The sequence below is a fragment of the Curcuma longa genome, chromosome 8, assembly GCF_044706935.1.
Source record: "Curcuma longa cultivar G26 ecotype Majalengka, Jawa Barat chromosome 8, ITB_CL_G26_1.1, whole genome shotgun sequence".
In the NCBI taxonomy this organism is placed as follows: Eukaryota; Viridiplantae; Streptophyta; class Magnoliopsida; order Zingiberales; family Zingiberaceae; genus Curcuma; species Curcuma longa.
The window spans coordinates 10309213-10332528 of NC_133868.1; the positions used below are offsets into that span (position 1 = coordinate 10309213).

General features: G+C 36.6%; 1 protein-coding gene across 1 annotated transcript; it reads left to right on the plus strand.

Annotated features, from left to right (window-relative positions):
* Positions 1 to 398: 398 nt before the first annotated feature.
* On the plus strand, positions 399 to 14415 carry LOC141833505 (uncharacterized). The gene is made up of 16 exons (XM_074720967.1): positions 399 to 561; positions 657 to 706; positions 1880 to 1940; positions 4863 to 4958; positions 5039 to 5188; positions 5730 to 5861; positions 7744 to 7871; positions 8576 to 8618; positions 9469 to 9552; positions 10994 to 11035; positions 11191 to 11261; positions 11925 to 11978; positions 12054 to 12159; positions 12252 to 12320; positions 13619 to 13762; positions 14105 to 14415. Exons 1-16 carry the CDS (start codon positions 421 to 423, stop codon positions 14219 to 14221), a joined length of 1488 nt encoding a protein of 495 aa, XP_074577068.1. The 5' UTR covers positions 399 to 420; the 3' UTR covers positions 14222 to 14415.
* Positions 14416 to 23316: the final 8901 nt, after the last annotated feature.

A 23316-nucleotide genomic window follows, 5' to 3' on the forward strand; every position in this document is an offset into this window, starting at 1 on the left:
TTCATCGGATTTCGACCACTATCCGATCGGAATCCGGCGTCGCTGAAACGTCAGTAGTGAGTGACGCATCGATTGTGGCCGAGGCGACGACCGGCAGTGGCCGGACGACGTGGCGAGGGCGGCGGCAATGGTAGTGATCACGGGTGTCGCGGACGAGGAGTCGCACAGCATATCAAGTCTGATTCTTAATAATAGTCTTTTTTTTTACTTACTAATCTCTCAACCAAATCTACATTTCAAAAACAACCTCTTAAATCAAGATATTCAAAAATAACCAAATCTATTTTTTACTTGAAGGATGTTTTCACAAACAACGTAAAGATTGTGGGGTAAAATGAAATTTGCCTGTCTCTATAAGGGTATAAGCAGATCAAGCTCCGTCACGGTGCTCACTTTGGGTCGGCCGATCAAGCCGTACCAATGGCGTCATGCGCCACCGTGCTCTCTCCGCCGGAGGTCCCCATGGAACTTCACGCCCTTAACCGGGATAAGCTTGTGCAAGCCATGCGCGGACACCTCGCTGCCTCCTCTCGCCCCGTCCGCGGGATCGTGGTACTCCAGGTTGGCGACTCAGGCTCGTCCATGGGCATGTTTAATTCTAAATTTCGAATCTTTTGATCGCGCCTGGTATGATTTTTCACTCGTTTTCCTTCCAGGGCGGAGAGGAGCAGACTAGATACTGCTCGGATCATGTGCTGCTTTTCCGGTCCTACTCTCTTTCGAATATTTCGCGGATCGATTGTGTTTTCCTTGTTTATGTTTGGGATTTTGTGAATTGCTTGCCCTGACGTGTGGTGTTCCTTGCGCTTGCGACTACGTTTAGAAAAAAAAAAATCCTTTTTCCCCTTTAAAGTGTAAATGTTGGATGCTTTACATCTACGTTTATATATACGCGTGCATTTTTCCCTTCCCCTGCACATGTTAGTTGAAAGAGAGAACCCATGATCCTTACTGTATAATAACGTTAATTGGAGATCGAAATTAATTGTATTTAATTGGATGCTGATAAATTTACAATACAACAATTATTACTTTTTCCCTCTCACTTAGCCCCGGAAACTCCAATTTAACTTATATAGACATGGTCTACAAGCCTCCCTACCTGATCAAACCTTGCACGACATAAACAAAGTTAAAAAATAACTTGATCCTTGATGGTTAAACTTCCTATCATAAGTACCAAAATGTGACTATCTCAAGTCTCATTAAATCAATGGCTTTTACTAGCATGATCCTAGTAAGACAATCAAAGTACAGCACTTGAATTAATCAAAAGACCTGGATAGAAATCCTATTTCTTCAAACTTGACCTTTGATGACCATGAATATGTTCCTTTTGTGTATAATGGATTAAACCTTAGAAATGGGTAGCAACTAGTAAAAAAGAATGCTTCCTCAGCGTGTTTAGATATGATGGTTATAAGTCTCTAGGCTCCTGATTCTTCTCCAATATTCTCTAGTGCTGTTACAAAGCATTGCACCAAAGATTATGAATTTATTGTGCATCTCACTTGTCAGATATTTGCATGTAACAGAAAAGTTGAGACATTTGATGCTCTTCCTTACTAAACCTTTATGTAATAGATCTGGTCCTTGAATAAAATTGCTGTGCTTGGAAGTACAAATGGACTGGGTATTAACGAGAGATTTACTTATATTATAATTATTATCATATAGATCTAACATAGAGAATTGTTATCTAAACATTTGGCATCCTTTTATTCATAGATCATAGAATATTATTGTTGCATGTTAAGATGTGTTTTTCATAATTCATGCATTTCACAACATTATGAATTGTATGATACAATATGAATTGGGATTTTTCAACAATCATTCTCTTTATACAAAAGTTGTCAGCCAATTATTTCAATTTCAGGCAAGAGAGCTATTTTGCTTACTTATTTGGAGTAAGAGAGCCTGGTTTTTTTGGGGCCATTGTAAGTTTTTTTCTGTATATTTCCTTGCCATTCTGCTTTTAGAACTCCTTAATTTTCTAGTTTATACGTGATGTGGCTAACTATTGAAGCTATTTAGGTTGTTATCTTCAACCTATCAAATTTTGGAAGATTATTTGAACTCTTTGTCTGAGTAGCTAGACCAGCATCCATAGCCATTTATAATATTATACGATTTTCAAAAAGAGAAGCCAACCCCACCTAGTGGGATAAGGCAGGGTTGTTATTGTTGTTGTTGATTTTCAAAAGAGAAACTAAATATCTTTTTGTAGCTATTTTATCATTTCTGTAATTTTTGGCTATTAATGCCTACGCATACCATGAAGATTCTGCAATTTTATAAATCTTGCCTTTAATACTAGACTCGGCTCAGTCCAGAACAATATTGTGTCAGTGCCAACTCTTCTAACAAAAGATAAATATAGTCACCAGTATGATTGTTCTGACCTAGACGTTTACATGGATGCATGCTATACATGATGTATTATATTTGTCTTGCTACTGTCAGTCATTGCTTGTGCCATGCTTTGTGTCTCTTGTGTGAAGCTCCATATTGCTCACATCAGGTGCCACATGTAAAAAATGCTATGGATCACCCTTCTCATTCGTATAGCAGTCTACACGTATATCACTTGATTTGGAAAGAGATTTATATCCATGCATGTGCTCGGACAAATGAATATTTCCAAAAGTGTTGTCAGATGAAACTAAATTGTTGGATCAAAAAACAAACCATAAACATTGTGATAGCCAAGGCATTGGATACATTCTGACTGGTTGCCCTTGAATAGACAGTCATTTGATACATTTGAATAAATGTTGATCATTCTATGAAGATATCAAGTAGTAGAAAATCATTTTTTGGCAAAGCTGTAAAGGATGAAGTGGATTTCAAGGTGGAAAGGGTTAATTGTGGTTATAGTTGTTGGTGTAGACAACACCGTTAATCGAACTTATATTTTGATATCTAACAAAGAGTTTAAAGTTAGATATTATATATTTGATTTAGGAGTTAAGTGTGCAGGTCACTTAACATCAAAAGTCCTAATGGGTCAGTAAGACCGGACATTAGGAATCAGAAAGTCCTAGTGGGTAAAGAGGACTAGACACTAGATAGTGAAGTCTTAGTAGATTAGAAGATCGGATACCGAGCATAACACTTGATGGGTTAGTTGGACCGGACATCAAGTAAGGAAAGTCTTGATGGGTCAATTAGACACTGAGCAGAAGGAGAAGTACGAACATGTCAGTTGGTTTGGATATTTGACGGGTAAGTTAAAGTAAGTTCTAGAGAGACTTTTCAATTTTGGAAGGCAGTGAAGATGTGTCCCATTTGAGACAAACCTTAGGCGTTGATTCAACTAAAAAACCAACAGAGGTTTCTAAGTCGAGATCAGACAGTTTTAACTGTTAAACTAATTTATGCATATATAAATTACTCTAACTTTATTTTGTAGGATTATTACTATGTATATTGTGCCAACTTTGTTTTGCAGAAAAATAAAGTTCTCTAAAATCAAAGGGTTCAGTTGACTGAACAAGGTGGCTCAGTAGACCAATCAAAGTGGATAAGCACAGATTGAAGTCAATCCGAGTTCAGAAGGAAACAAGAGTTCAGTCGATTGATAAAAAAGATTAGTCGACCGAATACATATGGAAAGCATAGATTGGATATGATTGAATCAGATAGTAAAGGAAGTTCTAGAGTTTAGTCGATTGATCAAGCGGATTACGCGGGATTGATATGATCGGTTTAGAGCAAGCCAGGAAAGATTAGGGGTTATAGGATGTTCAGTCGACTGGAAACTCTCAAAATCAAGCCCGAAGAAGGCGAGATTTGATTGGGTTCAATCAACTGAATAGGGTGTTCAATCGATTGAACAAAGGCTATAAAAAGGTCTCGGGATCCGAGACTCAAAACAACGTATTCTCTCAACGATCTCTCTTCTTCTGCTACTTTGCTCATGCAAGTGTTGTTGACATGCCAAAACTCTTTGACAACCGACGCCATCCAATTCTACATCTTCGTGTTGTCGGTATTATTATAGTTTTTGCACTTCATTTAATAGAGGCTTAGTAGACTTGGTACTATCCTCTCATTTGTAATGAGCTTCGCCTCCTCCGAAAGTTTTTCGGAGAGGAGAACATTAGTGAATTGCCTATCTGAAATGATCCACGAAATCGTAGGTCTTGGAGTAATAGTTGCTGAATTGTGAACCAAGTAACCGGTCGAGTGTTTTTATTTTTCCATTGCATTCTGATCGAGCTTTTGAAAAAGAAAAAAAAGTTTTAAGTGCGATATTCGCCACTCCCCTCTATCGCTGTTTCGGTCCTACCTTAGTAGCTTGCATTGGACGGGAAAACATATACTGTTCACTAATCATATGGATGACTTTTAAAGTCATATTGGAATCTCCATTGTATATGCTTAAAAAAATACTACCACATTCATGTGCAAAAGTGCAATCATAATTTTTAAGAGAATATGAACATGTTCAAAGATAATTCATTCTTGTGTAACTATTTCATTACCAAACATGCCACATTTGGATCCCTAACTATTCAACATAGAAAGCAAAGCTTTTCTGGATAGGAAAGATATTAGTTATTTTCATTTCACAGAAAGCAAAGATATTAGGATTTGCTGAAGAGCAAAATGAATTCTGATTGCATAGTAACCTACCTAAATAAAACAAACATTAGGACAGAAATCCTAAAGTAGGCAAATGAGACTAGATTAAGAAATGATTTCCATTCAAACCCTCTTGATATAACAATATTTATTCAAATATATATTATATATATCACCATACAAACCTAGTTAATTCATTTTCTGTTCATGCATCAATTGGTTTATACTTTAAACGGTATTGGTAATAATGGAGAGTTCTGATGTTCCTTAAGGATATTGCATCTGGAAAGTCAATTTTGTTTGCACCAAGGTTACCAGATGATTATGCTGTTTGGCTGGGTGAGATAAAACATCTCTCTTTCTTCAAGGTGAGCTTATTTAATTTCTCAACTTGGATGACATACACTGTGGTGGGATGAACCTTACTCTTTTTTTCTGATACCTACAGGAAAGGTACATGGTTGACATGGTGTTCTATGTGGATGAGCTGGTACAAGTGCTGCACAGCCAATCTGATAAACAAGGAAAGCCCTTGCTTTTTTTCTTGTATGGACTTAATACAGACAGTAATAACTTCTCTAAGCCTGCTGAAATTGAGGTGCAGTAACTTAGTTACTTTTTCATCTCTCTCCTTTTTTTTCGTAAAATTTCCAACCCATGGCCATAAATTGCTTGAATTTGGTGGATTCACTCAATTTTATTTAGGGAAGTATTCCACCTTTTACAAATAGGTTTAAATATATTTTTCATGTTGTATCTCGTAATCATAGATTGTGAGACATGCAGCAACAACACTCATCCTAAGTATTATGTTACTTTTCTGACCTTATGGAATGGCATAATTTTGTGGATGAATATGAACTATGGCTCTCATAATTCCTTTTAATTTGTTATTTTGTAAGTTTTGGTTTTCTTAATGGACTGTTTTTATTTCTCACATTTTTAGTTGCAATAAGAATAGTACAAATGCTATTATTACTGTTATATTAGTTTGACTCTACTTCTGTATACTTTTTAATGTTTCTATTGCATTTGGTTTATGAGATTTTCTTTTAAATTTTCAACTTAGTCATATGCTGTTCTTTATGTGATGATTGCCCTATCTGTTATTCATTTATGCTTGCCTTCAATCTTCCTAGGACATTGAAAAGTTTGACACTGATCTGAGCACACTACATCCAATTCTGACTGAGTGTCGAGTTATTAAATCCAAGATGGAACTTGACCTTATTCAGTATGCAAATGATGTAAGCTCAGAAGCTCATATTGAGGTAAATTTATCACTTTGTTATTTTACCCAGATTAACATAATTTCTGATCTTCAGTGCTTCACTTTTGCATATACTGATCATTACTCAATTGCTAATCTATCTTGATCTTTTAAATTTATAACAAATCTATCCATCACAAACTTTCACTTTTTAACAAATACATCACATATTTTCAATCATGTTACAAGTCTTTCATGGTTAAAAATTATAATCAAAATTTTAATTAATTCTTCAGGATATTATTTTCAGATTATATATCATTTTGTACCTCATTAAATGCTTTAATAATGAAATATGTCTTGTAAATTTTTTATTAATTAAAAATAATTTAAATTATACCTAATGATCATTATGATCTAATCTAACCCAATAATGTGGGAATCACTTGTAGTGGTAACCCCATATTCTACTTTGTGCTTGTAGCATACCTACAAGACCCGGAAATCAACATCAAAGACAAAAACACTATCAAAATATGCTTCTGGCCCAGAATTTTGCATCAAGGCTGAATTCTTTTGGATCATGCTTCAGTTTCCTCTCCATACTTTACCAAAACAATTATTATTTTTGTACAATCTACAAATCAATATTTACTTTATCTTGTATTACAGAAAAAGAAGGGGAGTCTTGATGCAATGGTAAAGTTGCTACTGTGTGACCTAGAGGTCACTATGTCTCGGAAACAGCCTCTTGCAAAGTAGGATAAGATTGCGTACAATAGACCTTTCCCTAGGACCCCACATTGGCGGGAGCTTCGTGCCCTTTTTTTTTATTACAGAAAAAGTACTAACCGATTCTAAACATTACTGCAAACACGACATCTTCATGCTACATAATGGTGATGCCAACCCCTAGGACAGGTTGGCTCTTTGGTGAACAAAGAGGATTCCTTCTACTACAAGGATTTGTTAGATCACTATCCATGATATCATGCAACTTTCTGAAAACAACTTTTCTTAACCTCAAGATTCTTCAAAACTGATGCACGAAGTATGAATCTTGTCACTTCATATTACATGCTTTCAAGCCTGGAGAGAAAGTCAGGCATGATATGGACATTCCAGTAGAAGCTGAAAAAGATAAGATGCATAATCTGCATCACAATCTATTGCCTAGTCCTATGCCATTTTTTAATTTCATACTTCCGTTCACCATCTTGAGTAGAATAACACAACATAATGTATTCTTTCATGCACACATTGGCTCCCCAACATTCTGTGTCAGTGACTGCTACTGACAGCTATTTGGCTCTGCAGAGATTTATTTGGATTGTGTTTGTTCATCTGCTCACAGTGGCCAAAACACGGAACCTGATCTTTTGTCCATGGAAGTATCTTGGTGGTACAAATGGTATCTACATTTAATGGAGCAATCCTGTTGGTACACATTAAACTTAAAGTGACAATTATAGAGCAATTTCAGAGACCAAACATCGTAAACTGTTATTCTTCATTTCATTTGTTTCAAAGGAATTATAGCTGAATATTAGTTATTTAGCAGAACTTGAAGACTGAGCCATTTCATAATTGTCCACTTGAAAACCCTTTAAGTAATGAACATTTGATTTGAAAATGTAACTTCAATACTTTCACAAAAAAAAAAAGAAATTATATGAAACAAAATTGATCTTTTAGACTAAAACTTTTATTCTTTTAATCTGTTTCCCTTATGTATAGGTTCTAATGGGTAAGCTTTTATTATTTATTAATTATTCTTCCACTCTGGTTGCTAGAAAAAGTTTTTGTTGAATTCTATTATTATTATATGCCATTTCTGGAAATTAAGACTCTTTCTGTTTTGAATTTTATATGATATCAAATAATTTGAATTCCTCTTGCAAAACATTGCTAATTCTCTATTTGTTACTAATATAACTTCTTAGGTAATGAGGCAAGCCAGAGTTGGAATGAAGGAATATCAGTTAGAAAGCATGTTCCTGCACCATGTTTATATGTATGGTGGTTGCAGGCATTGCTCCTATACATGTATTTGTGCCACTGGTGAAAACAGGTGTTTAACTGATTTGCTAGCTTTAATTCTTTAAAGTCACAAACTGAAACTTTGTTTACTTCAAACGATTGAGTTGCAGTTGTATTCTTGACTAAGTGATTCATATAAAGAACTTGAAGCTTGCATTTTTTCAAAAACAAGGACATCACATTACATATTCCTAGTACTAAAATATCAGAATGTTTCTTTACAATTATTTAAATTGCGATATTCTTTGGTATCAGTATTAGCATTCTCCAGCCTCATTGGATAGAGCTCTTTGTGGAATAAGGTTTATGTAGTTAACCCCAAATAGTTCACACAAACACGGCTTGATGATGACGGCTTGATGGTGACGACCTTGACTATCTAGCAATTTGACACTTTTGCTAGCTTTCTACTTCAGAAGCTAGTATTAGTTCGCTGAGGTTGGAACCATTGCTTTAACAATGTATGGGCTATTTTGCATGCTAGGATGAATGAAACTGCTCAATTCAACTTGCAAATATGCAATACAATGGATTAGAAATCTTTTAACAAAATGGCAATTAGTAATTAAAGGGTATACTTGTACTCTCAAATCTCTATGCAATGTTCAAATACTTGTTCTATCTTGTATTGAAAATTTCTACAATTTGGTTTCACTTTGATGCATGTATAAGACATCATAAGTAACCTTTCAGTTGCTAACTGCTATTTAATTTTCATATGGGTTTTACTTGCAGTGGTGTTCTACATTATGGCCATGCATCAGCACCTAATGATAGGGTAGGTATCCTTTACTTGGATGTTATTTTCCCTAAATTCTTTTTTTTTCTGAGATAAACTTAAACTGCATAGAGATAACTACGAATAAAGTTCTTACATGACTGATAATGTAAATAAAGAGAAATATGGACAATAAAGTGTGTATGACTCCAACTATATAACCAAAAAATAAAATAAAAGACGAATTCAAATTCCACAAAATCTCATCTTTCTTTAGAGCAATCTCCTAGCAGAGTATGAGACCTCAACCACCAAAGGCCTAAATGCTTTCTCATGTTCTTGGAGAGGCAAGACATGGAAAGTAGTATGAAGGTGATTAGCATAAGAATAAAATGTAATTAAATAAATCAGACAAATATATGGTTATTAACTACAATTTATATGATGTATGAATACTGCAACGTAGATCTGCTAAACAGCAATTGGTGAACTCATTGTGGGCCCATCCATGAGTGTCGTTCCTTGCACTCTTCCATTAAATGGTAGACTAATATTTCGTGTATGTTCCAACATGGGCAAGACCAAAGTGTGAAATCTCGAGCCGTGTTAAATTTTTGGTATTTGACCGAAATAGTACAATTTATAAAAAACATTGGAATATAACACTGAAAAACTTGCTCAAGCATAGAGTAAGATTCTACATTGTTAACTGTCTGTTTACTCTTGCATTAGTAGCAACTAAGGTGAAAAATCCCCACGGAGTTGTGCTTTCTCTTCTTCTTCTTCTTCGTGCTTCTGTTTTTTTGTTATGTGAGCCTTGGTATTGTTATTTCTAACAAGTTATTTAGCCACATTACATGGTATTGAATTGCAAAAATGGTGCGATGATATGTTTGATGTGTTCTTTTAGACCCTAGAAGATGGAGACATGGCACTGTTTGACATGGGCGCCGAGTATCACTTTTATGGTTCTGATATAACATGCTCATTCCCGGTGAGACTCATACTCATGCAACTGTTACCGATTGGCATGAAAATTATTTAATCAGGATTATAAGCTTCATATATTTTGCAAGTTTTGGTCCGTGGTGACAAGGCAAGCACCTTGCTGAGAGGCCATGCATATCTTTTTAGAGTGATGTATATGTTCTGTGCAGATTCTGTTAATCATGCTTTGGAATACTTGTGTAATCATAGTGACTTCACCAGTTCACCTTGTAGCTGCTATTTTGAAAGACATTTTTTTCTGATCGATCACTGAGGATCTTGAACATTATTGATATTTTAAAGCTGCAGTAACAGAATACTCACCAAAATTTATCATCAAGTTCAGTACAATTAGAACAGATTTATTGTTGAAATATGGACTCATCAGGATTCTAAAGTCACAGGAACTTCATCGACATTTGCAAGGTTTGCTGTGCTCATATGAACCCCCAAAGTTTCCAACTATTGAGATTTTTCTGGACAACAACTCTAGAAGACTTTTCCAATTACTAATGTGATCTTGCACTGTGCATAGGAAAACTGAACACATAAAATTGGAAAAATACGATGGAATGAATGAAAAGAAGCAACATTGTCCTGTGCAAGGATAAAAAATTACCAGCAAAGTTAGGTATTTGGAAATTATCTCCATACTGGCATTCTATTAAAATAGTTAATGACTCAGTGATAACAAATGAAATAAGATCTAAGCAAGAGATACAGTATTTATGCAAAAACATTTGAATCAGATAATATTTTCTTAAAACAGTCTTATTTGACAAAATTCCCTGGTGATCACAAACACCATTAAGTTCTTTGTAACCATCACAGCCTACCATACTCTCTTATTTAAATCAAGTTATAGTTCATTAGTTATGCTCATTGTGAGATACCAATGAATCTGGAGCTGCTCCTTAGTTGAGAGAGCTCATTTGCTCCTAACTCCTAAGACTTCTATAACTAAATCCCACATCAAGCTGCTCTGTGCCTCTTGTTTTCGTTAGTCAATAAATCTCTCCTTAGTGACCTTAAGGAAAGATAAGCTTTATTGTTACAGAAAAATGAGACTTCGCTTTGAAATACATATTATTCACTGCACTGTGCATACATGCACAATGCTTTAGAAGGAAACAAGAAGTGAAGCACCATACTTCAGCTCATCAAAGCATTTGGTCTCACTCTTTACCTGACCTCTAAGATAACCTTTAAAATAGATTACTGCAATTGAAATAGATGGTTATGACGCACACAGTGCTACATGCACATTACATTTAGTAGGAATGTACGTGAAGTGAAACACCACACTTCAGTTCATCAATTCATTTGATCTCACTCTTGGCAGTCAATTGAGTTATCTGACCTCTTTGTTTCAAAATAGTGAAGGATAGTCATCTAAAATAATTTTGTGGATTTTAATCTGTGATATAAGTATGTCCATTTTATCTCAGGTTAATGGCAAATTTACCAAGGACCAGGCTACCATCTATAATGTAAGTACTATTTTTTCCCTGCTCCACATAACAACTTTTTGGTACTTTAGTGTTCCAGTTAGTCTTTAGAATCTATTTTTACTGGTTTTGGTGTTATTCATGATAAACAAATTACTGTTAGACATATTCTACTCAATTTTTTATTGGGCACGCAGGCAGTCCTTGCAGCACATAATGCTGTGATAGAATCAATGCGACCTGGAGTTTGTTGGGTAGACATGCACAAGTATGGATTTGATATTACATATTATTATTATATAGTCTTCCTGTTATGTTTCCATTGGCTATTTTGATTTTTTTTTGTTAAATCCTGGCTTATTTGGATCTGGAAGCATTTCTTCTTGTTGGGTTGTACATTAAAACCATTATGATGGAACTCGTTCTTGGTGGAAGTCATTTACTTCTTTCTGTTATTTTCTTTTCCTAGCTAAGTTAACATATTGGCTAATATGGAAGAGGGGTAGCATTCTGTTGATGAATTGGAAAACAGAATAGGTGAAAAAAGAGAATTAAAAGTAGGGAATTAGTACAGGCACATTTTAGTTTGACCATGATATGTTAACTAGGTTTACAGTGCACTCAAAATCATTCATGTTTCTGAAGACCTGGCATGATGTGCTCACATATTTATACAAAATTAGGATGTACAAGTACAGGAAAGATATTAGGAAGTCGCATTTGGAGTATATGATGGATGTATGAGTTATTTGGCAAACAAATTTCATAATGTGATTATCTAGTTTAAACTTTGCCACACATGTTGAGGGCCTTCATGCAAGTTCTTTAGTTGCAAAATTTTTCTTAATAGATTGATTAGATTTGTGTATACAATGGATGTTTATCCATTTACTTCTATACCCATTCTTATGGTTCTTGTATAATCTTGCAGACTAGCAGAGAAGACAATCCTTGAAGCACTGAAGAACAGAGGAATACTTCTTGGGTACGCGGAACTGCTTTGTGACTGTGCCGTCATTTTGTTTTTCACTACTAGCTAATATTTTTCTGAACTTCATAGTGATATTGACAACATGATGGAATTAAGACTTGGTGCTATTTTTATGCCTCATGGGCTTGGACATTTGCTTGGGATTGACACCCATGATCCAGGGGGTTATGCGCAGGTTAACTTTGAATTTGATAGATCTCACTTATGGGGTATGTGTTCCTGAGATTCTATGTGATATTCATGACAAACTCTTAAACCTTAATGTAGGGTTTGGAGAGACCAAAAGAACCAGGATTAAAGGCCTTGCGAACAATAAGAAATCTACAAGAGGGCATGGTCAGTATCTTCTCAATTGAATTTATATTGCCTATGAAGTCAGGGAGACTAATGGTACCTTATGCCTTACAACAATAACACAGCATCAGAGAACTTGGAACGTGCAAGGGATCAATAAGATCCTTCGATTTTAGCATGCTTGGATTTTTCATTTCATTTAATCGGAGTTGAATCACAGTTATGGAAAATTGAATAGAAAACTAGAGTGATTTTTTTGAGTTAAAACTCCAGACAGTGAAAATGAAATTTTAGGTGTTTTGCACTTCTGTATTAACAAAATGGGAGGACTTAGGTATATTTCTTACATTCTTAGGGTGCATAGATTTGAGGTTACTTAGATATTGAATTAAGTCTTCAGAATAACCTTCAGAGAGATAAGATTCAGATGCATTGAGGGACATTGGCTGGAGGATCAGGATTTTGGTCATTGGTAATTTTTCTCAATGAAATATAAGCTGAACAGAGATTTGAGAAAATTCATAAATTGATACTGAAAAGACCTAAAGTTTTCAGATCAATTACTTAGACAATGTATGTATCAAATATGTCAAAAAATATGAAAAGTAATGAAACTTCTGTGAAATTCTATTTGCCAAAAAATCAATGCAACCTTCATAAATTGGATAGACAGCTACATTATTTGTAAAAACATCACAATTAAACAAACTATATTGGTATGCTAATTGACATTGTTTCACATTGCCTGTATTGACACACCAATTAACAAGAAACTATAAGGAGCAACATGGTTTATCTTGGATTATCTTGGTTTACTCAATAGTTTTATGCAGCAAGAGAATTTGTTGGGAGCACAGACATCCTATCCTCTCTATTTTATGTTTTTTTGTGGCTGAACTAGTTTCCTATTTGCTCCCAGCAGGAAAATTTATGGACTAGAAAGTGATATTCCAATAACATTGGAAAGTTCTTGGGAATCAATTAATGATGCTGCCAGTGACCATTGTACAATTTAATGTCTGGGCTTCTGAAGTTTTAAATTAGTTATGGTACATATACAGGCACAAATGACCTTGATATGGTTTCTTATTCTAAGAACTACCTATCTTCTACTCTATGATTCCTTATAACCACTATTGTTTGTTGAAAAATATTTTTGGTAGAATATCTTTCCTGGTCCCTTTGGTACATTATTTAATTGATGTTACTCATCAAGTCTAACATCATTGCATTCGTAAGACAAGTTTAAGTACCCTATGCTTTCTTTTGCATGTAATTCCCAACGTCACCGAGGCCAACATTGCCTGACTAGTGGATGGCCATCTGATCTATAATTTTAGGTGATAACAGTGGAACCAGGATGCTACTTCATCGATGCCCTGCTAATTCCTGCAATGGAGGATGCAATTAAATCCAAGTTTTTAAACCGAGAAGAAATTGAGAAGTATAGAAAATTCGGAGGAGTACGTATTGAAAGTGATGTGGTAAGCCATACATACATACATTTAACCTGCTTGTCATTATTTCTTGGATGGTACCTTCGTGTCATTATTTCTTGAATGGTGTCAATCTCTGTTCTGTAAATTTCATTTGTATAATGTAGCAGGAAAAATTGCAAACAGAAAGTTTGAAGTGTCTGAAAGGTTTCAATCATGATTGATGATGAAAATGTGGAGATGTATTTGGGAATTTTCACTAGTTCCTTTACTGCCTGTTGAACCTGATTTTGGCCCAGTTCAACCGAAAAAAAAAAAACAACATACTCCATCCAGTTTCAAAACATTCTCATTATCAATCCTTCTAAACATTCTGTCTCTATTTTGCAGCTAGTTACAGCTGATGGAAGCAGGAATTTCACAAATTGCCCTCGACAAACCTGGGAGATCGAAGCGGTAATGGCCGGTGCGCCATGGCCAGTCACTCGGAGTAGCATCAAAAGTTAGCATTCTAAGGAGCTCAAAACAACATCGTTGCTTCCATCTACAATCTTCCACCTTCAATCACTCACATAAAATGCCATAAAAAGTTCAAACTGTGACTTGTGGATGTGGCTTGTATTAATAAATTATGCCAACTTCTTCGTGCAATCTTCATTGTTTTATTTTCACCAAGGATATCTCTAGTGCTGGTGCTGCCATATTATGAATGTTCAGTGGAGAAAGGGTGTGAGACCAGTTCATTAAGTCTCCAGGATGGAGATTTGCAACCGAGCTTTGGATCTTTTGATAACAGTCTCTAATGAGAAAAAGTAAATTCATTAAAAGTTTTTCAACACAATTTCTTTTTACTAGAATTAATTCATGATGATAATTTCTTTAGAATCCGGAGGTGGAGGACGTGATATAAGATGGAGGGTATAAAAAGATTTTTTTAAATTCAATTAAATAATTAAGTATGAAAATTTTTAAAAATATTCATATTCATTCTAAATGTTTGATTAAATTATAATATATATAGAGAACTGATATCTTACGTGACGGATTCGTGCGCACTCATGCGCGACATGCGATCCATCATTTATCACGCGATCACACGTCAAATCTGAACCGTCCAAATATGGAAATACATAGTGTCACCGTCTCGTTCCTACTCGGTATGTCGTCGGCAGTCGCTCGTCGCCCCCGGTTCGATCGAAATCCGGCTGCAGAATGGCAAGCGCCACTTTCTGGCCAATCAGGACTCGGACTCCAGTCGAATTTCGATCAGAATCGGGCTTGCAATCGGGCACGCACGCACTGCCGACCTCAATCAGGCCGAATTCCGACCAAATCGCGATCGAAGACCGATCGAGGAAGAACCGTCGTGCGACGCTGGTCATTCCTTGGTTGGTCTCCGATTGTGATTTGGTCGGAATCCGATCCGATCGAGGTCGGCAGTGGCCACGTCATTGCGGGGAGCATGATTTGGCCGAATTCTAGCCAAATTCGTTGGATTCCAGCCACTATTCGGCCGGAATCTGACGTCGGACGGAGCGCCGACGAAGGGCACGTTGATCGCCCCGAAGGCGACGGCCGGCGGTAGTTGAACGGCGTGGCGAGGGCGGCGGCAGCAGCGGTGGGTCACGGATGTCGGATACGGGTCATATTATTTTCGTATATATATTTATATATATATATATAATATAATTATAGAGGTAATATAATATTTAGATATATATGAATATTATTTGGTTATCGAACAAGGTCATCCTGTCAGTCCGATCCGTGAGCACTTTTTTTAAAGCTCGCGTCGAGAAGCTTCGAGATTACGCAACGGTATTCGGCTTTGTCTTACCCCGTTCCCCGGTGCGCTTTCGATCGGCCATGGCGAGCGTCTCCCTCGAAGCCTTGCTCCTTTGGTTCGTTATTCTCGCCGGGCTCGCGCTCACCCGTCTACCATACGAGGAGCTTCCGGGAGGGGGAGGCGGCCAGGTCCCCTCGGTGCTCTTCCGGGGCCAACCCGCTGCCTTCTACACATTAGTGCTCGCGCTCGTCCTCTCCGCCTCCGGCGCCGCTGGCGCCGTCATGCACCGCCGCAACTTCGCCGGTTACGCTAGTCTTTGTCGCCGTACTGCGGTTGTGTCCATGGTGGTAGGGTTGTGCGCCTTTCTGTGGGCTTCCTCGCGCTCTGCGCAGACCTTTTTGCAATTGGAGACGGCGACAATCGCCGTCGCTGACGGGTGATTCTCATAATCCCGGTTATACCTACTTCTTGTAGGTATCGGCGGTCTAGTCGCTGTTGTATATATGTATATACGCGCGCGCACGCGCATGTTCTGTCTTGCATCTAGACTTTGCTGAAGTTCTCTGAGGAAGACGTTCTTTCTATATAGTTTGGTTAAATTATGTATAGTAAGGTGAACGAGTTCGTTTCGTTGCATTAGGTTTCGATACTAGTGTATGCCTCGTGTTAGTGTACATCTTATCCTGAATATTTTCATCTTTTCAATCTGAATCAAAACCACCATGAATTTACTGTTGGTTCTTATTATTATTTTCTGGTGATTCATATCTTGTCTTGCGAATTTTGGTTGAGTTCTGTAGTTAGATGATAAGATTTTGTTTGGGTGCATATTAATGTGATATTGGAACATCTCTGCTATTATCCTGCAAGTACTGATAACTTGAGAGGGAAATGAATGAGGAAGAAGTTTTAGGAGAGAGTGGAAGGAGGGAGAAGGGATTTAAATGTGGTTTACTTGGGATACAGAAGAGAAGGAAGAAACAAGATGAGAAGAGTATGAAGTTAGTAAACTCCCCATCATCCCCTTCTTCCCAAATCCACCTTGTCGATCGATACTCTACACAAAAGCTGCTTTGCCTCGTTGGTAGTAGTCTTTGTCCTCCATCTTTATTTCTTGGTAACATTTTTTATGATCTTCTGCATTGCTTTGAGACATCAACTTGTGTTTCAAAGGCCTGGCAGTGATGTTTAATCATTTGAACATAGGGTCCAAAATTGAGTCGTCTGTCATGGCAAATAGCAGTGCTTGGCCACCGCCATCATTACTATCTCTGCGAGAACTTGCTGCTCTATTCTTCATCACACTTCCCTTGTCTTCCTCATTAGCCGATGGGGCTGTTAGGTCAGAGCGATGGCCAGTTTCCCTCTTGTTATTGGTGATTCGTAAAGGACCAATTTGAGAGGCGTGAGTCTAGGATTGTGATCTTTGTGTTCCCCTTGCTCGCCTAATATGTTGCTGAGGCTGAGGATCTTGTAGGATTTGCATTAGAGAAGCTTCCATCTCTAGCACAAAGTTGAAGCATTCGAGGCAAAAATTGTGTCCTGGATTCCTATGCCACTTCCTTCACACTTTTGGTCGGAGTAAACTTGGCAATTCCTTATTTTGCTACTACATTTCTGTCCCTTGTACTTATTTTGCAACTGCATTTCTGTCCCTTGTACGCAGAGACACCCTCCCGCTTAAGTAAATAAACCTTTAATTTTTTGTCTCCATGTATTGAGAAGCAACTTTAAACATTTGCCATGCTCAAGAGAATGAATTGTCTTCGAAAATTAACATATTGGCTGTAATAGATTTCATTGGTTGTCAGTTGGGGAAATACCTAGTTTTTCTCCCTATAAGGTATCCCTGATGAAAGAGATTTTGCTGATGTTGTGCACGGGCAGCAAGAGTAAGTGGCCTAGTTAGTTATCTTGCAAGCTTCATGGCATTACCAATGCCTCAGGAGGCACATGGGTAGTGTCAATGTTGAAAAAGAAAAATGATTTCATGAGGTTGCAACAAGAAACACTGTCGGTGATTCTGTTGAATACCTGCAGTAGGATCTCAATTGGTAACACCCTTATTTAATCAAATCATAGAAGAGTAATTTGTTTAAATTGATTGGTGTTGCTTAAGTTCATACATTATTTTGGTGAGTACTTCTAAGTTATTTATGTTAGATGTACAAGATGAGAATTTGGATTGAATTCACATGTTCTCTTGATCTTGAAAAGTTTACATTTACACGATCTAAATCTTTAATATGTAATCTTGGGGAAGGAGAGAAAGCATTGGCATGTTTGTTAAATTTAACTACATTTTCCCAGAAAAAACATAAATATGTAGATAATTTGCTGCTATCTGGAAATTATGCAGATCAAAAATGCAAATTTCTGAATTTCTTCTAGAGATGGTTGACAGATGATTGCTTATGCCTGTTTGACTTTTCCATCTTTGTCATTTCAATAGCAGAGTAGTTGGTTTTTCCCCCTTTCTTTTTGGAAATCCAAGTTTTGTGTTGATAAGGTGACCAATTTGGCCATACTTAGCACCTCCAAACTTAAACTTTTTACTGCTAACCTAGTTCAGTATGCTACAAATGATTATATCACAAATGTATGCTAGCTAAGGACTTCATTTACCATTTTGTGCAAAAGTTATGATGCCCCATCGCTCTTTCAATAATTGGGTGGAGCTCCAAGGTGTGTTCCACAAGTTCTATTATTCGTGCTTTTGACTTTTTGTTGCTCTCACCATCATACTAGTTCACATATCTTGTTTCTATCTTCTTCACCAAATCTTTCTCTTCTGAGTTTTGTCTCCAATTCAGATGAAAATTCTGCGGTTTATGTGGATAACTAGAGGTTGAATCAACAATAAAGTATGGCACATTACCAAGTTTGCAGTATTTTTTTTGTTTCTTGCATAGTTATTAATGATTCTTCATCTTTCCATACATTCTCATTCCTCTGCTCTTAGAAATTGCAGAACCTATTGACATGTCTAAAGTTCTGATTTAATACAATTAAAATGTTTCAGAGTTTTATTACTAACATGCTTTACATTTTCTCCACTGGAAACTGCCCACTACCAAGGTGCTGGAGGTTTACTGTTATTTGAACTGTTAATAATTACTATTCGTGCTCATTTCCTCATCTGGAAGACTCCGAGCTTTTGCAAATGATCAATGGATACACAGGTATGTACTGTTGACCAGCTACTAATGCTGCCATGTCTCCTTGTGAAGCAATATATTCTAGTCACTTGTAGATGTATAAAGAAAATGACGTAAACCAGCAGGTCAAATCTAAGTGGAACATCAACACTGAACTATCATGAGCTGTTTCTGAATGCTTGTTATTGCTTTTGATGTTTGATTAACTATGCATCTTATTATAGTTTCCTTAATAAGGATTCTTCTGAAGTTCTTTGGAAAGAAGCATTATCAACAATCTGATTTGCTTATAATCTAATGAATAATTAGCTCCAAGATGTTTCTTTCTTATTATGCTATTGTTTTCATGACTAAATTTTAATTGGTTAAATACTAAAGTTATTAAGTACTATGCATGTTTTGACATCCAGTTTATCCTATATTTTAGAAACTAGAAACAAATATAACATCCACTTTTTTATCCATCTAGAATTGAACAGAAGCGTGCCAACTCATCTAGCTTATGCACATCAGCTCCCTACTTATTTTTCATCAGCGAAATGTTCATCAAGGTTGAGAAATCACGAATCATGAAGGTGTTCATTATGGATGATGCAAATAGGCGAGAGGTTAGAGAGCAATGAACTAAGGTGGGTCCAAAGGGTAAAAGTTATTTAAGCATCAGTTACTCTGCTGACACACGGTATCCTAACCTTAGAGTGGACTTGTCCAATGAGTCTGATTGGGAGAGGACTGCACGTTTTGTGTGTGTGTGTTATATTGAAGGTTGGAACCTCTACAGTACACTATGAATGCTATACTGTTAGAAGATAGACAACCAGGCTTGTAAGCTAGGAATGCAGTCCTTTTGAGATCTTAAACAATTAATTGAGGCTGCAAGTGTCATTAATGCAAATAGTAGTAAGCCCATGAGCCTCCTAAACAAAAAGTATTATTTGCCTCTCTCTGTATATATATTTTTTAATTAGGAAGGGGATCTTGGGGAGCAATCTTTGGCTCTTGCTTGCACTAAGGTGTTTGGCCGAATTTGCCCTTGGTTGTCATTGCAAACAAGAGTTGTCCAACGCTAGACATGGCAGAATTTTTGGGTCATCAAGTTTAAGGGTGCACTTGTACAGGATAAGGTATCAAAAGAGGGGCTCAAGAGGCAGGTGTGCAAGTGACCTGCATGGTTGGTGACTTGGTGGCGATACAGGGGAGGCTAGTGTCTGGGAAGGGCAAGTTCGATGTGCAATTGGTGATATGAATACAACAATGACAATAAGATGATGAATTACATGAGCTTGTTAACGCTGGAGAAGTAGGATGTGATGGTGACGGTGATCAGATAGTTAGGGGCAGGCAGGTTAAGTTTATCAGAATTATTGTTTATTTTTATCCAATGAGTTGACATTGTTAAAACATGCAAAGTACATAATAATTATATAGATAGAGTAGTTAACCCAATTTTACATTTGTCTTAGGCTGAATATATGTATGCTATAGACTTGACATTATTTATGCAAATTTTGCACAATTTTTAGTTATTTATTTTTGTTTTTAATATCAATTTATTAAGGTAACAAATTGTCAAAAGTCTCTTGATTTTGGGTAGCCCTATTGACGCTGGAGAAGTAGGATGTGATGGTGGCGTTGACCAGATAATTAGGGCCGGGCAGGTTAAGTTTATCAGAATTATTGTTTATTTTTATCAAATGAGTTGACATTGTTAAAACATGAAAAGTACATAATAATTATATAGATAGAGTAATTGACCCAATGTTTCATTTGTCTTAGGCTGAATATATGTATGCTATAGAGTTGACATTATTAATGCAAAGTTTGCACAATTTTTAGTTAGTTATTTCTGTTTTTAATATCAATTTATTAGGGTAACAAATTGTCAAAAGTCTCTTGATTTTGGGTAGCCCATGTATCTTTGGTCTACATATTTACCTTGGAATTTAATGCCAGATGATGATTGCATGGCGTTAGCAATTAAGTGACTCAACTTAAAATGACTTGTTTTTTGTTGTGATTAGGTTAATCATTGGATTGCTTGCAATTATTAAATACTGATGTTTTGATTAGCAGATTGAGATGTGCCAAAACATTCACTACATTAGAAGTGAGAAATGGATTCCTTTGACAGGGAACCAAACCCCCAAGATGTAGGATTATACTCAAATTTATTAAGCCATCGACCTAATCTCTAATGTTTAACTTCTTAATCCTACCTAATAAATTCATGGTATATTCTAAAGGCTTCCATGAGGCTAGTTGAAATATCAACAGCTTTTCCTAACACCATATAGTTTATGATGCGGTCAAGAAACCTTTTCAGAGGCCAGTAAATTAATAGCAAAACCTGTGTTTGTACTTACTAATGTTTCTTTGTTGATGCCCTAATTGACTTTACTTATACCCTGTCGAATAAGAAGATTCAATCATGGACAAGCATGGGCCCAAGCAGAAAGAGAGAGGCCATCATTTGGGGTTTGAAATCAGTAGATTTGAAATGATTCATGTGTTAAATGATTTTACTTTGCTTCGCATGTGAACAAAGTTGAGCTTTGCTTAAACTATAAAGTACTTGTTCCAACCAAAAGGCATGCCTCTGATTCTGGTGTGATAATTTAATTACTAGCTTTCTAAGGAACATTATACAACCAATTTTTTTGCACATTTTGATGACCTAATCACTCATATGGTGTTTAGTCTTTTTCTTTCTAGACATTTCATAAATGTTTAATTCCACCTACCCCTTGGCTTTGTTTCTTATTGGAAGCGTGGCATCCATGTAGCTTCCTCCAAGCCGGACCACCCACTGGAGACTTGCGTACTTATGGCCTGTCATAATGTCTGGCACCATTATTTCAATAATATAACTCCAAATAGTTTATGATTCTGGTAGTTTTTTATTTATACATCTTAGCATTGCAATTTTTAGAGTCAATATTAGCAAAATGGAATGTTAAATTCAAGTTTATTAAGTAGATCCTTCAACCAGTGTTTTTAAAGACTGGCCAGGGAACAGGAGGCTCTACTGGTTCCTGATTTTTCCAGTCGAACCAATCTGAAATCCAGTCCAAGTAGGTGCCCTCTGCGTAATAGAACTGAACCAGTGTGGTCTCCAGTTGCTCGTTTAACAGTTAACTGGCCTGGTCAGATCTGAGTTTAAAAACATCACTTTCAAAAAAAAAAAATCACAGTTCTGGATTTGGACTTCCCACTGTTGCTTGGAGGAATTAAAGACATGGATAGTGATCTTCGCGTCTGTTATCATTGTCAGTTTCTTTACTAACAATTCCTATGAGAATCAAAGTTTTATTTCCAACCAATTTACGTGTAATGTAATATTGTTGTGCACTTAGTTTTCTTATGATACATGTACGGCAGAACAATAAAATGTTGTATTTATCCAACTATTTAGCATCGACTGAATTATCTTACCCTTCTCCTGAATAAGCTGATACATGTGAATGGGATAGAATTTTCTTATGATACTGTAGTTTTTGCTAACTACAGTTCTACTACACTTTCAAAGATTCATATCAGCAACTGATCTGCTATTACCTTTTGATGCATTTCTGACTTCATGTCTTTTTTGAACAGAGACTACTCGATGTTTATGGTGAATCATATGCTGGATAAACAGATCCAGATCTCACCTACAGGAGCATCTAAAAGATTCAACAGTTGTTTCAGATGTGATTGTTCTCAGTCAACAGAGATGATGGGCTCCATCTCTGGCTTTGCTCAACACATCTCCATGGCAGGAGTTAAAAATAAAAACTCGTCGGTGGCCTTCCATTCGTGGCGAGGATGAGGCTTGTCCATGAACTCGTGGGAAATATGTGCGAGGTTGAAGAACATTCTTGCGGAAGCCGGAAAGCTACTTGCCACCTTCTCCAATTAAATGTGCAGTGGGGTGTAATATTGTTGTACTATTAGCCAAGAAGGACAAAGGCTTGTTCTTTCTTTTGTTTTGTTGTTATTTTGAATATTATTTTCCAATGCTGGTTTAGATTATTAAGCTTCATGAATATTTATTGAGAAAATTTGTAGATGCAATAATCCAATAATTGGTTAAGCCACATGGGCGACGGTGTTGGTACGCTGTTTAAGCGCATTTTTACTAAAAAAAAAAACCTTATTCTCCATTGTTCGTTGAATTAATCTGACAGAATTTATTTCCTTGTGTCCTTGATTTTCGTAAATTAGACCAAAAGTGTTTCTATAGTTATTGACTCAATTCCTGAGGGTGATTGATTCAATCTTATAAAAATTTTTCTGATCAATAGGGTAAATTGGAAAGCACACGCAGCGGTCAATCCAGATGCTCAGTATCCTTTGATTGCGAAGTTGGAGGAAAATTTCTATAAATCGGTCATAGTTGAAGATCAAACTCAAGGGCGGAACGTAACGGTCAACCCGGGCTGTCGGGTGGTAACGGCGATGAGAAGAAAAAAATCTTGAATTTAGAGAGGAGAAGAAAAAAATTTTTGTAGTCCGGGGTATTGTCGGCATAGCTGGAGTTCGAATCAGATCGGGTAAATTATCCGGGCTGGCTCCGTCATTAAATTGCGGGTACTTGAATGACAACCTGAATGTCCGGCACCATGATCTATTTTTTTTTCTTGTTGGATACTTTATTGGTTCGGCGTGATTTAATTTAT